This window comes from Phyllostomus hastatus, unplaced genomic scaffold, assembly GCF_019186645.2.
Source record: "Phyllostomus hastatus isolate PE091 unplaced genomic scaffold, TTU_PhHast_1.1 phas_contig_150, whole genome shotgun sequence".
NCBI lineage: Eukaryota > Metazoa > Chordata > Mammalia > Chiroptera > Phyllostomidae > Phyllostomus > Phyllostomus hastatus.
The window spans coordinates 37,361,520-37,375,660 of NW_025333611.1; the positions used below are offsets into that span (position 1 = coordinate 37,361,520).

General features: G+C 37.9%; 1 protein-coding gene across 12 annotated transcripts in view; it reads right to left on the reverse strand.

The window, feature by feature from the left end:
* The window catches only part of NSD1 (nuclear receptor binding SET domain protein 1), a 141,957-nt gene that overhangs the window by 46,458 nt on the left and 81,358 nt on the right, over window positions 1–14,141 (reverse strand). For all 12 annotated transcript variants that reach the window (XM_045823033.1, XM_045822960.1, XM_045823014.1 and 9 more), the window contains 4 exons: window positions 10,526–13,094; window positions 5,102–5,226; window positions 1,427–1,697; window positions 134–243 (listed from right to left, as the gene is read on the reverse strand). In XM_045823033.1, coding sequence (XP_045678989.1) covers window positions 134–243; window positions 1,427–1,697; window positions 5,102–5,226; window positions 10,526–13,094 — 3,075 coding nt within the window. The remainder of the gene's footprint in view (window positions 1–133; window positions 244–1,426; window positions 1,698–5,101; window positions 5,227–10,525; window positions 13,095–14,141) is intronic.

The following is a 14,141-nucleotide window of genomic DNA, read 5'->3' on the forward strand; positions in this document are numbered from 1 at the left end:
AGATACCCTAAAACCAATGATACACATGTGCAAACACAAATGCAAAACAGCCTCTTAATATAGGATCTCTCAGACTGACATTCTGTGATTTCTATGTATATGTGCATTATTTGAATTGACCACAATAACATACCTTTTTAGAAAGGCCAAGATCTCCTTTCTTGGGCATAAATCCAGGGTCTAAATCATTTGATTCAAGAAGTTTCTTAGTTGGTTTTCTTTGACGCTTACTTTCATAATTTCCTGAAATGCATGTACCTTTTAATTAGATCATATAGAAACTGGGCACAAACTGATTTTTAAAAATCTATATACCACACAAAAATGAGTCACATTTTTTTGTTTTCCTCATCATCCTGTGGGGAGGGACCGGCTAGGAATTTATTTACTCTAAAGTGTTAGTTAACATAAGATAAGAAAACAGTTCTCAAATATAGACAAACTAATGGAAGGATGTTCCTGTGTGTGCGTAAGTCACATAGAACACAGGCAGAAATAAAAAACACAGAGCTGCCTTTATAGCAATTCATTGGTGGTAAGGGTAAAAGAAGTGAGGTGAAGCAGAGCCTGAATTCTGGGCATAAATGAATCAGGATTAGAATTTTTGTTCTGCTCCTAAATAAAAGATATTCATTTACTTTGTAAGACTGTTCTTAAATATTATGTTAAAAAAGCCTAATAATAGAGTTTGGCACATAATAGGTAATAAAATAGTAACTATCTTTATTATTCTATTTAAAGTCTTTTTGATTCTGCATTACTTCATTGAACACAATCAGGATACTTTTGTAAAGATATTCTTGGGAATGTAAAAAGTTACAACCAACATTTCCCTTGGCTGACTACAATATTTAATAGTCAGAGGATGAATTAGACACAGTGTGTCTAGATCCCACACACAGAGAATAACGAAGTGAAAAGCGATTGGTAACTCATGGTAACTCACTCCGAGAGAATATTTACACCTAACTGCTTACTCTGTGTCAGGTAAATTACATTACACATTACATTATGATCTCCACTTTATACAGGCAGAAACAAATTCAGAGGTTAAACAACTTCCCAAGCAACACAGGGATTGGTGGGCCAGTATCTGAACAGTGAGTTTCACGTGCTCACTCTACAGTGTGCAGTGCCTCTCCCCCAAACCCCTGCTGTCTTGGGTGCGGACTCACATGGTGGTTGATCAACCATAAAGAACAACATGGAGTAAGGAGAGTAGTTTTTTAAAATGCCTTCTTAACAGTGCACCACCAATTTACAATCATTACAACCTTTTAGCCAATATTTCAGGATTTCTCAGGACAAAAGTGGGTACTTTTATTGTATAGAGATATACCACTGGCTTTCCATTAAAACATACTAAAATCTCCTGCTTCTTCTAATCATATCCACTTACAATACTCAGCCCCCATTCCCATCTTACCTGGTGCTTTAACTAGCAATTCCTCAGATGGAAGAGCAGGCCGTGGAGAGACTTCCAGAGCCACAGGTACAGACAAGGTCAGCTGCGGCAACTCAGCATGTCCACCTCCAAAATCTGACTGAGCCAAAGGCCCTTCCAAAAATGGAGCCTCCCTTTCAAGAACTGGAGGTTCTTCTTTGGTTGAAATCAAAGAATTCTCATCCACCTGCTTGTTCTGAGCATTAGATTGATTTCGCACTAGAAGGTTTTCCTCTTCACAGCGGGAACTTACCTAAGAGCAAAATATAAAAACAGAATCCATAGGCCAAACTTGTAATTTTGAGTGTTAGAAAGAATAATGTACTTAAAGAGGAATAGAATTCTGACACATGCTACAATAGGAATGAACCTTGAAGACATTACACTAAGTGAAGTAAACTAGTCAAAATCAAGTAAATATTGTATGATTCCACTTATTTGAATTACCTAGAATAGTAATATTCAGAAAGAAAAAACCAGAACGGTGTTGCCAGGGGTTGGGAGAGGGAAGTACAGAGTTTCAGTTTGGGAACAGGAAAAAGTTGTGGAGATGATGGACAGTGGTAATAGTTGCAAAACAATATGAATGTACTTAATGCCACAGAAATGTCCACCTAAAAATGGTTACAAAAATTGGTTACAAAATGGCTTCATAAATTTTAAGTTATACAGTAGTATCCACAGGGCATATGTTCAAAGACGCCCAGTGGATGCTGGTAACCTGGGCAGTACTGACCCCTATATATACTATGTTTTATCCTACATGTAAATACCTATGATGAAGTTTAATTTTTAAATTAGGCACAGTATGAGATTAACAATAATAAATAATAATAAAAGAACAACTATAACAATGTACTATAATAAAAGTTATGTGACTGTAGTCTCTCTCAAAATGTCCTACTATACTGTACTTACCCTTCTTCTTCTCGCAATATGAGATGATAAAGTGACAAACATATTTCTGGATCTGTGTCATTATCCCTTACCTGCCATGAAAGGCCTGGTGTCATTCATTTCAGCAGATCCCTTGCTGAAGTCTTCACACAGGCTCAATGCTTTCTGGCACAACACGGTGCCATCAATTGGAACATGTTTTCTGTTCATATCTTCCACCCACAAATTTAATGCCTTTTCCATCTTAAATAAGTACTTATCATGCACTGTGGTTGTAGTGTTTGCATGAGGTGCAACAGCAAAATTAGCATAAATTCCTTTTTCCTTCTTCACAATTTCACAGATAGAAGATTCATTCTCACTGTAGATGTTAGTAACCTCAGTGTACAATAGTTTTGTTTCTTATTAACTCAGAACTTTCACTTAAAGGAAGTACTTTATGGCTTCTTTTAGCATATCAGAATTGTCAGCCTCACTACTGTTGCACTTTGGAGACATTATTAAATAAAATACGAGTGACTTAAACACAAGCACTGCGATGCCACAATGAATGATCTGATAACCCAGAGGGCTGCTAGGTGACGAAGGATGAGCAGCATATGCAGCACGGTATGCTGAACGAAGGGAGGACTCACATTTTGGGAGGAGCAGTAACAGGGTAGCCAAAGATTTCATCACGCTACTCAGAATGGTGCCCAATTTAGAACTTATGAATTGGTTATTTTTGAAAATTTCCATTTAATACTTTTTGACTATGGTAATTAAAATTGCAGAAATGGGGAGACTACTGTATATATTTTACTATAATTTTTAAAAAGTGGGTAAAAATGTAGTTGATTAAGATACACTAAAGCTCATAAAAATTCATTAAGGCCATTATGATAATAAAAAATTAAAAAAGAAAGATTCCCTAATATGACACCAATTAAAGCAGCTAAAAATGAACTCTTAATGTTAAGTTGATAAATATAATAAATGGAAAAGTGAGGACTTATTCTGTATTTCATGTATTTCAAGACAATAAAATGGTTCAGTTTATAAGAGATATTGAGAGAAATTGCCAGCTAATAAAAATAGAAGAAATAATGAGATAAAGTCTTCATGTTGTTAATTCCCAACAAAATTGATACAGGCAAAGATTTTCAATGGACATTTATTTATTTATTTGGAGAGAGAAGGGAAGGGAGGGAGAAAAACAGCAATCAGCCACCTCTTGCATGCCCCCAGCAGGGTACGTACCCTGACCAGGAATTGAACCAGAGATCCTTCACCTTACAGGATTACACTCAACCCACTAAGCCACAGCAGTCAGGGCTTTAACTGATACTCAAAGGGCCATCAGGGAAATGGACGATGGGGAATAGGACAATCTTTTGGAGCCAAAGTAATTACACATGTACTGCTTCTTGATCAAAAGGGGTAAAACCTAACTTAAAAGGGAGGAATCAGTTAGTCATCACTGTGAACAATTAGATGTTAAATTAAATGCCTTCTGATGCCATGCAACATTTAACAGTATCACCTATGATGTAATCTAGCTAAAAATGTTTAATGTCAATCTATCAGAGTGTTATTAACTTCCACTTAACAGGAAACACAGGTAGAGAAATAAGCTTAATAACACCTATTACGAAGCAATCACACACAACTGGACTAACCAAATGTGGTACTTACATTGCTTAGATAGACAGGGTCATAAAAGGGGGACTTTTCTGAATTTAACAACCAGATAGGGCCCTAGCAGGTGTGGCTCAGTGGACTGAGTGCTGGCCGGAGAACCGAAAGATTGCTGATTCAATTTGCAGTCAGGGCTCATACCTGGGTTATGGACCAGGTCCCCAAATGGGGGTGGGCAAGAGGCAACCAATTGATGTTTCTCTCTCACATCAACGTTTCTGTCATTCACCTTCCCTTCCCCCATCTCTCAAAAATAAATAAATAAATAAAATATTTAAAAAGAAAACAACCAGATATCACAGACTGGATCCTAATTTGGATAAAGCAAATGTAAAGCTCAGGGGAAAACTGTGGAAATCTGAATGTGGATTTGTTATTAGATAAACTAATCTTATTAGATGTGATAACGGTATATCAGTTATGAAGAAAAAGGTTCTATTTTTTAGGGGTGCATATTACTTATGGACAGAAAGTCAAAATGTCTCTGATTGACTTTAAAATACTTCAGTTTAGCCTGGGCTGGTGTAGCTCAGTGGATTGAGCACGGGCTGTGAACCAAAGGGTTGCTAGTTCGATTCCCAGTCAGGGCACATGCCTAGGTTGCAGTCCAGGTCCCCAGTGGGAGGCAACCACACACTGATGTTTCTCTCCTTCCTTCTCCCTCCCTTCCTCTCTCTCTAAAAATAAATAAAATCCTTTAAAAAATAATAATAAAATAAAATACTTCAGTTTAAAGAAATTGAATTAAAAAATACATCAAATAAGGTATAATAACATTTGTTTAAAAATTAGAATCATACTACTGTATTTTTAAATCATTTTTTACAAACGTTTTTTCCTAAATCACTAAATACAATTTGAAAACAAGGAGGAAACACTCACACACAGAGTACAAAGACTCATTTATACATTTCCTGTGTAACTAGCATATGCTAAATATTGTGCCAGAGCTGGAGGTAAAAACAGAAAAAGTAAGAGCCCAGTTAAGAAAATTATTGTCCCATGAAGACAAAATACGCTACTGAAGGCAAACTGCAACATCCTAAAAGACTAATGAAAGATTGTAGAAATGTTGGAACATACCTTGTGCACCTGTTCCTGTACCTTCTTTTGTTTTTTCTTAGGAGCAAATATCTGATCGTATTCTTCTGTATACTCCAGAAGCCATTTGCTTGGCTTTCTAAGGCGTTTCTTCTCTGACCGCACAACTAAAAGAAGAGAAACAAGTTCAGAATTAATTAAAAAGAAAGAAGAAAACCCAGTGTTTTCATGTATCCATCTCTGTACTCCAAAAGGTACACAGATGGAAAACTGTCAAAAATACTGTGGCTTAAGCAGCAAGAGACTAAAATAATTTGCTATGGTTTATCATATGCAAAAGTTGGGAGGGAAAGAATTTCAGTGCTCTGTAGACACAACACACAGACTATCCAATCTTGCACAAAAGATTAAGTTCTAGTGTCCTATAGTCATAGACACAATTAACATTAAAATACAGATACTAAATCAGATAAAACCATAAAATACATCACAACTTATTTTAAGTAACATCTCTCTGGATTATGAAGAATATTGGATGGATATTCAGATAGAATATTTACTAATCAGTACTAACACATGAATTTCAAAAGCACTCTGCATATACTTCATTATCAGGGTTGCAGTGAGTTTCACACTAGAAAACAAATACTTCCAAACAGAATCATCAAAATACAGATTTAATTATTTGTATACCATTACCTCAATGACATTTAAAAAAATGTATACCATGTATGTCAAAGTCAGAAAACAATATGAAAATATAGAATTTTGGGTACTTGCTTTTAAAAAACCTCTTGTGTTTTGTGGTCAGAATATCAAAGTATCATACCATTTTTCTTTGAATTAATGAAACAAATATCTATTATAATTTCCCTATAAAACTCACATGTTTATACACTCAACATGTTATAGTCACTGTACTGTACTGTAAGCTCTTTAAGAGCGGAAGGTAATGCTTACAGAATTCAGGATACAGTCTACTTAAGAAGCAATAGGGGTTCCAGGCTACGATGATCTCAGAGGAAGCTGTTTCTGCCTCAGCTGGATGTGGCAATGCTGATGTTCTTTCAATAAAAGGAACACAAAAGTTGAAACCAAAAACAAAAAATCACAGGCAAGCCTGGCAAAGGCTCTTACACTCCTCAGAGACCATACATGGAAACAAGCCATAATACCTTCATTAGGACAAAATGTGAGAAATAATTCTTTACACTAACTCAAACTCATATCTCGTTTAGTTTATTTAAAGATAATGTAAAAGGAGCTGGACACTTACATGGCTCTTTCTAGCAGCTTTATTCCTAATAGTGAAAACTTGGCAACAATCAAGATGTAAGTGAATGAATAAATAAACTGTGGTACATCCAGACGATGGAATATTATTCAGCACTAAAAAGAAATGAGCTATTGAGCCATGAAAAGACATGGAAGAAACTTAAATGCATTTTACCAAGTGGGAAAAAAATCCAGGCTAAAAAGACTATATGCTATATGATCCCAACTATATGACATTTGGAAAAAGGCAAAACTATGGAGACTATAAAAAATTATAGAATTCCATAAAAAATTAGAAAATAGTTTGAGACAAATGAAAACTTAATATGCCAAAACTTCCAAAGGTTCTCTACAAGGAAAGTTTATAGAAGAAACTACCTACATTAAAAATAAAGAAAGATTCTCAAATCAACACCCTAATTTTATACCTCTAGGAATGAGGGGGGAAAATTAAACCCAATGTTAGCAGAAATAATATATATTAGCAGAAATAAGCAAAAGAGAATTTAAAAAGTATCAACAAAACTAAGAGTTGTTTTTCTGTAAACAAAATTGACAACCCCTTGGCTAAATTAACCAAAGGGGGCGGGGGAGAGGGAGAGAGGGAGAGAGGGAGAGAGGGAGAGAGGGAGAGAGGGAGAGAGGGAGAGAGGGAGAGAGGGAGAGAGGGAGAGAGGGAGAGAGAGAGAGAGAGAGAGAGAGAGAGAGAGAGAGAGAGGGAGGGAGGGAGAGAGAGAGAGAGGGGGGAGAGAGAGGGGGGAGAGAGAGAGGGAGAGAGAGAGAGGGGGAGAGAGAGAGGGGGAGAGAGAGAGAGGGGGAGAGAAGAGCCCTGCCTGGCGTGGTTCAGTGGATTGAGGGCCAGTTGCCAGTTTGATTCCCAGTCAGGGCACATGCCTTGGTTATGGGTCAGGTCCCCAGCTGGGGGCCCCCGAGAGGCAACCACACACTGATGTTTCTCTTCCTCTCTTTCTTCCTCCCTTACCCCCTCTCTAAAAATAAATATCTTTTAAAAAAATCCTCAGCAAACATTAGCAAAGTGAATCCAACAGCAGCACGTTAAAAGAATTATATACCATGACCAAGCAGGATTCATTCCTTGGATGGAAGGACAGTTCAATACATAAAAATCAATAAATGTAATACAACACATTAGCAGAATGAAGAAAAAAAATCACATGATTATCTCAACTGATGCAGAAAAGGCTTTACAAAATTCAACACTTTTCCTGATAAAAACACTCAAACTAGGAATAGAAGGAAATTATTTAAACATAATAAAGATCACATGTGAAAATCCCATAGCTAACAGGATATTCTATGGTAAAAAAACAAAACCAAAACCAAAAGCTTTTTCTCTAAGCTCAGGAACAAGGCTAGGATGACCACTCTTTCCATTTCTATTTAACACAATACTAGAATTCCAAGCCAGAGTAATCAGGCAAGAATTAGAAATAAAAGACATCCAAACTGGAAAGGAAAAAAGTATAATGATTTCTGTTCATAGAGTACATGATGTTGTATGTAAAAAACCATAAAGATTCCACAAAACAAAGAAACAAAACCCTGTAAAAACTAACTAATTCGGTACAGCTGCAGGATACAAAAATCAACATTCAAAAATCCATTGTTTCTATACACTAATAATGAGCAATTCAAAAAGGAAATTAAGTAAATAACCCCATTTACAATAGCACAAAGAATAAAATACTCAGGAGTAGGCTTAACCAAGGGTGTGGAAAAGCTGGGCACTGAAAGTGATACAATACCGCTGAAAGAACTTAAGACAAGTGAATGGGAAGATATTCTATGTTCACGGACAGGAAGACTTCACACTGTCAGATGTCCACACAACCCAAAAGCAATCTTCAGGTTCACTGCTGCCCTACCAAAATCCTGAGGGCACTTTTTGTAGAAATAGAAAAAACCCACCCTAATATTAACATGGGATCTCTCAGGACCCTGAAAACAACCAAAATAATCTTTCCTGTTTGTTTGTTTGCTTTCAAAATAACCTTGATAATAAAGAAAAACACGAAGGCCTCTAACATCCTGTTTTCAAAACATACTGCAAAGCTACACTAATCAAAACAGTATGAGCTTACCATCAAGATAGACATATACATCAATGGAACAGAATAGAGAAACCAGAAATAAACTCTTATATGTATGATCCAAGTAGCATTGACAGTGGAGCTCAGACTACGCTATGGAGATAGTCTCTTCAGTAAGTGGTGCTGAGAACAGTGAATATGCACATGCACAAGAATGAACATGAACCCTTACCTTACACCATATACAAAAAGAATTCAAAATGGGTGAAACAACTAAATTTAAGGCTTGAAACTATAAAACTCCTAAAAGAAAAATTAGGGGGAAAGATTCATGACATTGGAATAAGCAAGGATTTCTTGGATACAACACCAAAAGCAAATATAGACAAATTGTATGATATCAAATGTAGAAATTTCTGCACAGCAAACAATCTAACAGGGTGAAAAAATCTGAATGTGAGAAAGTATTTGCAAACCATATACTCAAACCATACTATGCAGAATAAAGCATTCCTACAACTTAGTAACAAAAACTAACCCAACTTAAAAAGGGGCAAAGAACTTGAATAGATGTTTCTTCAAAGAAGATATACAAATGACCCATAAGCGTATGAAAAAATGCTCAACATCACTAATCAACAGGAACTGCCAAAAAACCCCACAATGTGGTGTCACCTTACACATGTTAGGATGATCAGTATCTAAAAAATAAATTAAAATAACAGGTATTGGCAAGTATATGGAGATTGGAACCCTAGAGTACTGTTGAAGCTGCTATGGAAAAACAGTATGAAGATTCCTCAAAAAATTATAAATAGTATTATCATATGACCCAGCAATCCCATTTCTGGGTATATAGCTGAAAGAACTGAAAACACTATCTTATGTTCACTGCAGCATTATCCATAATAGCCAAGATATGGAAGCATCCTAAAGTCCAATGATAGATGAGTATATCAAGAAAATGTGGTATCTACATACAATGGACTTTTATTCAGCCTCAGAAAAGAAGGGAAATGCTGTCACATGCCAGAACATTGATGAACCTTGAGGACACTGTGCTAAATGAAATAACCCAATCACAAAAGGACAGATACTACAACTCCATTTATATGAGGTATCTAAAAAAATCAAATTCACAGAAACAGAAAGAGAATGGTAGTTGCTAGGGCTGGGCAAAGAAGGAAATGAAAAGTTATTGTTCAACAGGTACAGAGTTTCAGACACACAAGATGAAAAAGTTCTATATACCTATTGTACAACAATGTGCCTGTATTTAATACTGATGTGCACTTTAAACTTGTTCAGAGGGTAAATGTGTTTTTTTACCACAATAAAGCATTGATACATGCTAAAGAAAAGAATGAAACACAAAAGTATCACATACTGTATGATTCCATTTATATGAAATACACAGAATAGGCAAAGCTATAGATGGGGGAGAAATGAAGGAGACTGATAAAGGTATAAGGTTTCTTTTTCTGGGGTGATTCAAATGTTCTAAAATTGATCATACTGGTGGGTCACACTGGTCTATGAATATACTAAAAAATACAAGTACAGTCCTAGCCAAGTGGCTCAGTTGGTTGGAGCATCATCGTATACACCAAAATGTTGCAGGTTCGATCCCTGGTCAGGGCACATACAGGAGACAACCTATCAATGTTTCTCTCTTGCATCATTGTTTCTCTCCCTCCCTTCCCCTCTCTCTAAAATCAATAAGCATATTCTCAGGTGAGGATTAATAAATAAAAAGAAAGCTTAACATTCAATAAAATCTATTTGATTTCTGTAAACTAACACTAGATTTAATTTTTAGGTTCAGAGCCTCTCAATTACCTACAATACCAGATGGAGTCCCCCAAAATTTGCAGATTTCAAAAAAAGTAGGGAACACAACAAAATGTTCTTGAAACTTACTAAAAGCAAAAAGAGGGAAAAAAGTGCTTCTAACAAAGCTTAATTTCTGAAAGTATATGGAAAGCTGGTCCTTTAAACTCGGGCCCTTCTGCATAAAGCCCTTTCTTCAAGTAATGATCCTTCCCTTCCAATTTACACTAGGCCCTTCCATAAGAACTTCAGAGGGGATCATTGTCATCACTTCCTCTAATCCCTTTCTTTGACAGTCAGGAATCCTTACCTGGTTCAGGAAGCTCAGGCTGGGGGATCAAACTGGGAATTCCTGGCTCCTTTTCCATCTCCTCAGTGTTGGCACTGGATTTATCACAAACATTCAGCCGCGGCCCCACTGAATCTAAGTGGCCAGTGTGATTTGGATCTGTCAGCACATCCTCCAATATGTTCGTCGAAGGAGGAGGTCTATGCTCTGGAAACTCATCCCCTTTCTTTACAGGGTTAGCAGGAAGCGGAACCCCAAAGGCACCCTCAGAGTTTTCTTTCTCCCTAAATCTGTTAATGCGCTTACGAGGTTTAGTGCGCCTTTGGTTTAAACGCTGCCACCGCTTTTTAGGTACCACTTGATTAACACCATTGGGTTCATCATTCTCACTGTTCATTTCAGAGTCCAGCTCTGGACCTTTTCTGTTTTCAAAGGTGGGGCCTTTTTCAGGAATTTTGTCAGGGTCAGACTGGTTGACTTTGTTATCAAAATGAACATTGGAAAAATGAGCACCATCTTCACTTGTTAATCGGCCCATTAACTGAAGGGGTTCTTCTTTACCAGGGTCTTCTGGTCCACCTCTCAAGGAGCCATTCTCTGAACACCCACTCTCTCTGTTTCCTGGCAGTGCAGCTTCTGGAGTCACAGCTGGAAGCCGGTTCAGTTTTCTTTTGCGCTCTGTCTTTAAGGCTTTACGGTTCACTGTGTTCTTTCCCATTTGGCCTGAACCGTCTCGCAATTTGGATGATGGCCTTGGTTGCCCACAGCTGCGTCTAGTAACACAGTTCGAACGGCTTGTGCCAGTAGCAGGGAGGTCTCTTCTGTCTGACACCAAGCCAGGCAGGGAGGCAGGCAATTCCCCAGTTAGTGCAGAGTCACCCCCACTAGGGCTAGGATGGACTGGATCCTGAGTGCTATCTCCACTTTTTTCTGAACTGTGATTGGAGGTTCCCGAAACCAACACCTTAGAAGTCCCTAGAGGACTACTGGTAGAACAGTCCGCAAGACCAGGGCTCCGATAGGAAACCAAGTTTTGAGCAGTCATTAACCGTTGCTCTTTGGTCTTACTATCGTGCATATCTTTCAACATCATTAGCAATGTACTGAATTTGTAGTCTGGTTCAATAGGTATATGATTCTGACTAGAGGCAGAAGGAAAAAGCAATGGTTTTGATGGCTTTGATGTTCCCGAGTCACTGACATCTTCACTTAAGGATCTATAAGACAGTTCCTTCAGCTCTGACAGAACGTGCTTCACCACTGCTGTTTCTATGTCATTCGAGTCCCTGGTTTTCTCATGCATGCTGCTCAGTAGTTTTAGCCCATCCCCTTTCCCACTTTTGGAAATGCTGGCCAAAGGAGAGCCTTTGGTATCAGAAGAACAGCATTTCAAACTGCAGTCCTCATTTGCAACTGGAGGTTCTACTACAACTGGATTTTCTTTATGTTTGCACTTTATACTTCGAATCTTGGGCTGTTTGCTTTTTGAATGTAACAGAGCTTGATTTGTAGCCCCATCCTTTATTAGTGAGTTCTCGCTGGAAATGCTTGATGGGGTGTTTAATTTTGGAGAGAGACCATCGTTTCGAAAATCTGATTGGGGTTTGCGGACAAGAGTGGACAACTTAAAATCACACAGATTAACCTGAGACGTCTCAGTTCCAGACTCGGCTGTCTTAGTACAATCTTTTAAGTGGTCTGTAAGTGAGTTAGTAATGAGGGACTTCTGCTTTGCTTTTACCTTAGTGTTTGTGGCAGGATACCTAGAATACTTTACCTTTTCATTTTTCTGCATGGACAACATGTTCTCTGTTCTATCAAAAGCATCTGTAATTTCAAGGACACTGTTATCAGAATCTGAACTGGGATCTATGGGATCCAGATCACTGCTTCCATCATCAGAAGTGGTACAGATACTAATGGAGTCACTTCGTTTTTCTTCATCACCTGCTCCAATATAGCACAGCTGCACTTTTGAACTGCACACCAGACCTCGTTGAATTTTCTTCTTTTCCCCAGAACGTTTAGAAATCAAGGCACCCTCAGACAAGCCCAGTAAAGACTCACAATTTGAAGTCTCAAATTCTTTCTTTGTAGTATTTTTTGCACAAGAAGAAAAGAGAAAACTTCCCGGGGCAGTGCTGGCTCCTGTGAGGCTGTTAGCTATCCTGGAAAGTTCATTAGAGGCCTGCTTATCAGATACATCCCCGGAAATAAAGTTTAGACCAAGGCCATCTGGAATCTTTCCCCTCCGTTCTTCCTTACGTGCTTCAAATTGCATGTGACCCTTTTTCACACAAGTCCTTTTAGGATTATCAGTGGTCTTTCTGGCTCGAGACTTTGCACAAGGCTTTTCCTTCTCATCTGCAGAATGTTCAGAGTCAAAAGCCATAGATTTCAAGCAGCCATTAAGCAACAGGTCATGTTCTGATTCAGGATCATTTGTACAGTCTTCAAATGGCATATCTTCCTCACTGTCCAATTTGATCGAACTGGTGACACATTTTCGGTTCTTTGACCCTTTCGGAACATCGTACTGCTCAGCAAGACCAACACTGGCTTCCCACTTACTCAAAATTTTCTGAGGAACCTTAAATTTAAAGGAGAAAAATATTATCACTTATCAAAGAAATAGGAGAGGCAACAGGGAGATGATCAGTGAACACCTCGCAATTGAGCTTTTCAAAGTCTCACAGCACTTCTTCCAGCCCCTTGTATGGGATCACCCAGGTGGTTAACACCCACAGCTCCCCCAGAGCTTAGTTGATGGATTTCGACACTACATTACTACTAAGATCTATCATTAGAGAAAGGACTGATCTCATGAACTCTCCATCTTCCCTGCCTTTGTAAGGACAAAAGAGTGGACCATAACTTAGACTGCATTACATTACTAATTAACATCACATGACTAAATCAAGTAATAACCAGACCCTTCCTCCTTCTCCCTACATATCTTAAATAAGAATTTATAAGCCCTGGCTGGCATAGCTCAGTGGATTGAGCGCGGACTGCAAACCGAAGTGTCGCAGGTTCGATTCCCAGTCAGGGTACATGCCTGGGTTGCAGGCCATGACCCCCAGAAACCGCATATTGATGTTTCTCTCTCTCTCTTTCTCCCTCCCTTCCCTCTCTAAAAAAATAAATAAATAAAATCTTATAATAAAAAGAAAATAAGAAATATGAAAAAAATGAGAACAGGGAGAACAAGTGAGTCAAGACCTGCCATAGGAGATCTGAAATTTGAGCCTCTGATTATCAGTAGGCCCTTTGCTAATCAAGATACTTCTATACATGTTACATACAATCTGAATTCTAACAAGAGTAACAGAGTAAGCTTACTCTGAGCTTTACTCTTTTACTCTTACTCTTTTCTCCTGAGCTTACTCTTTTAGTCCAGAGACACCTAAATACTCTGGATATAACAAATTACATAATCTCTTTTCTTGATTCCTCACAGCATGAGGTAATTTGAGGCTCTGTGAAATATACCCAACTTTCCGTATTTTCATTTACCTCCTTGGCTTCGTATAATAGGTATTAGTCAAGGTTCTAACCTTCACTTGGTATTCACAAATTAACCCTTGTGAAAGGGATGTTCTGCTGAGCATATAAAACTTCAGGTCCCTAGAAGGGT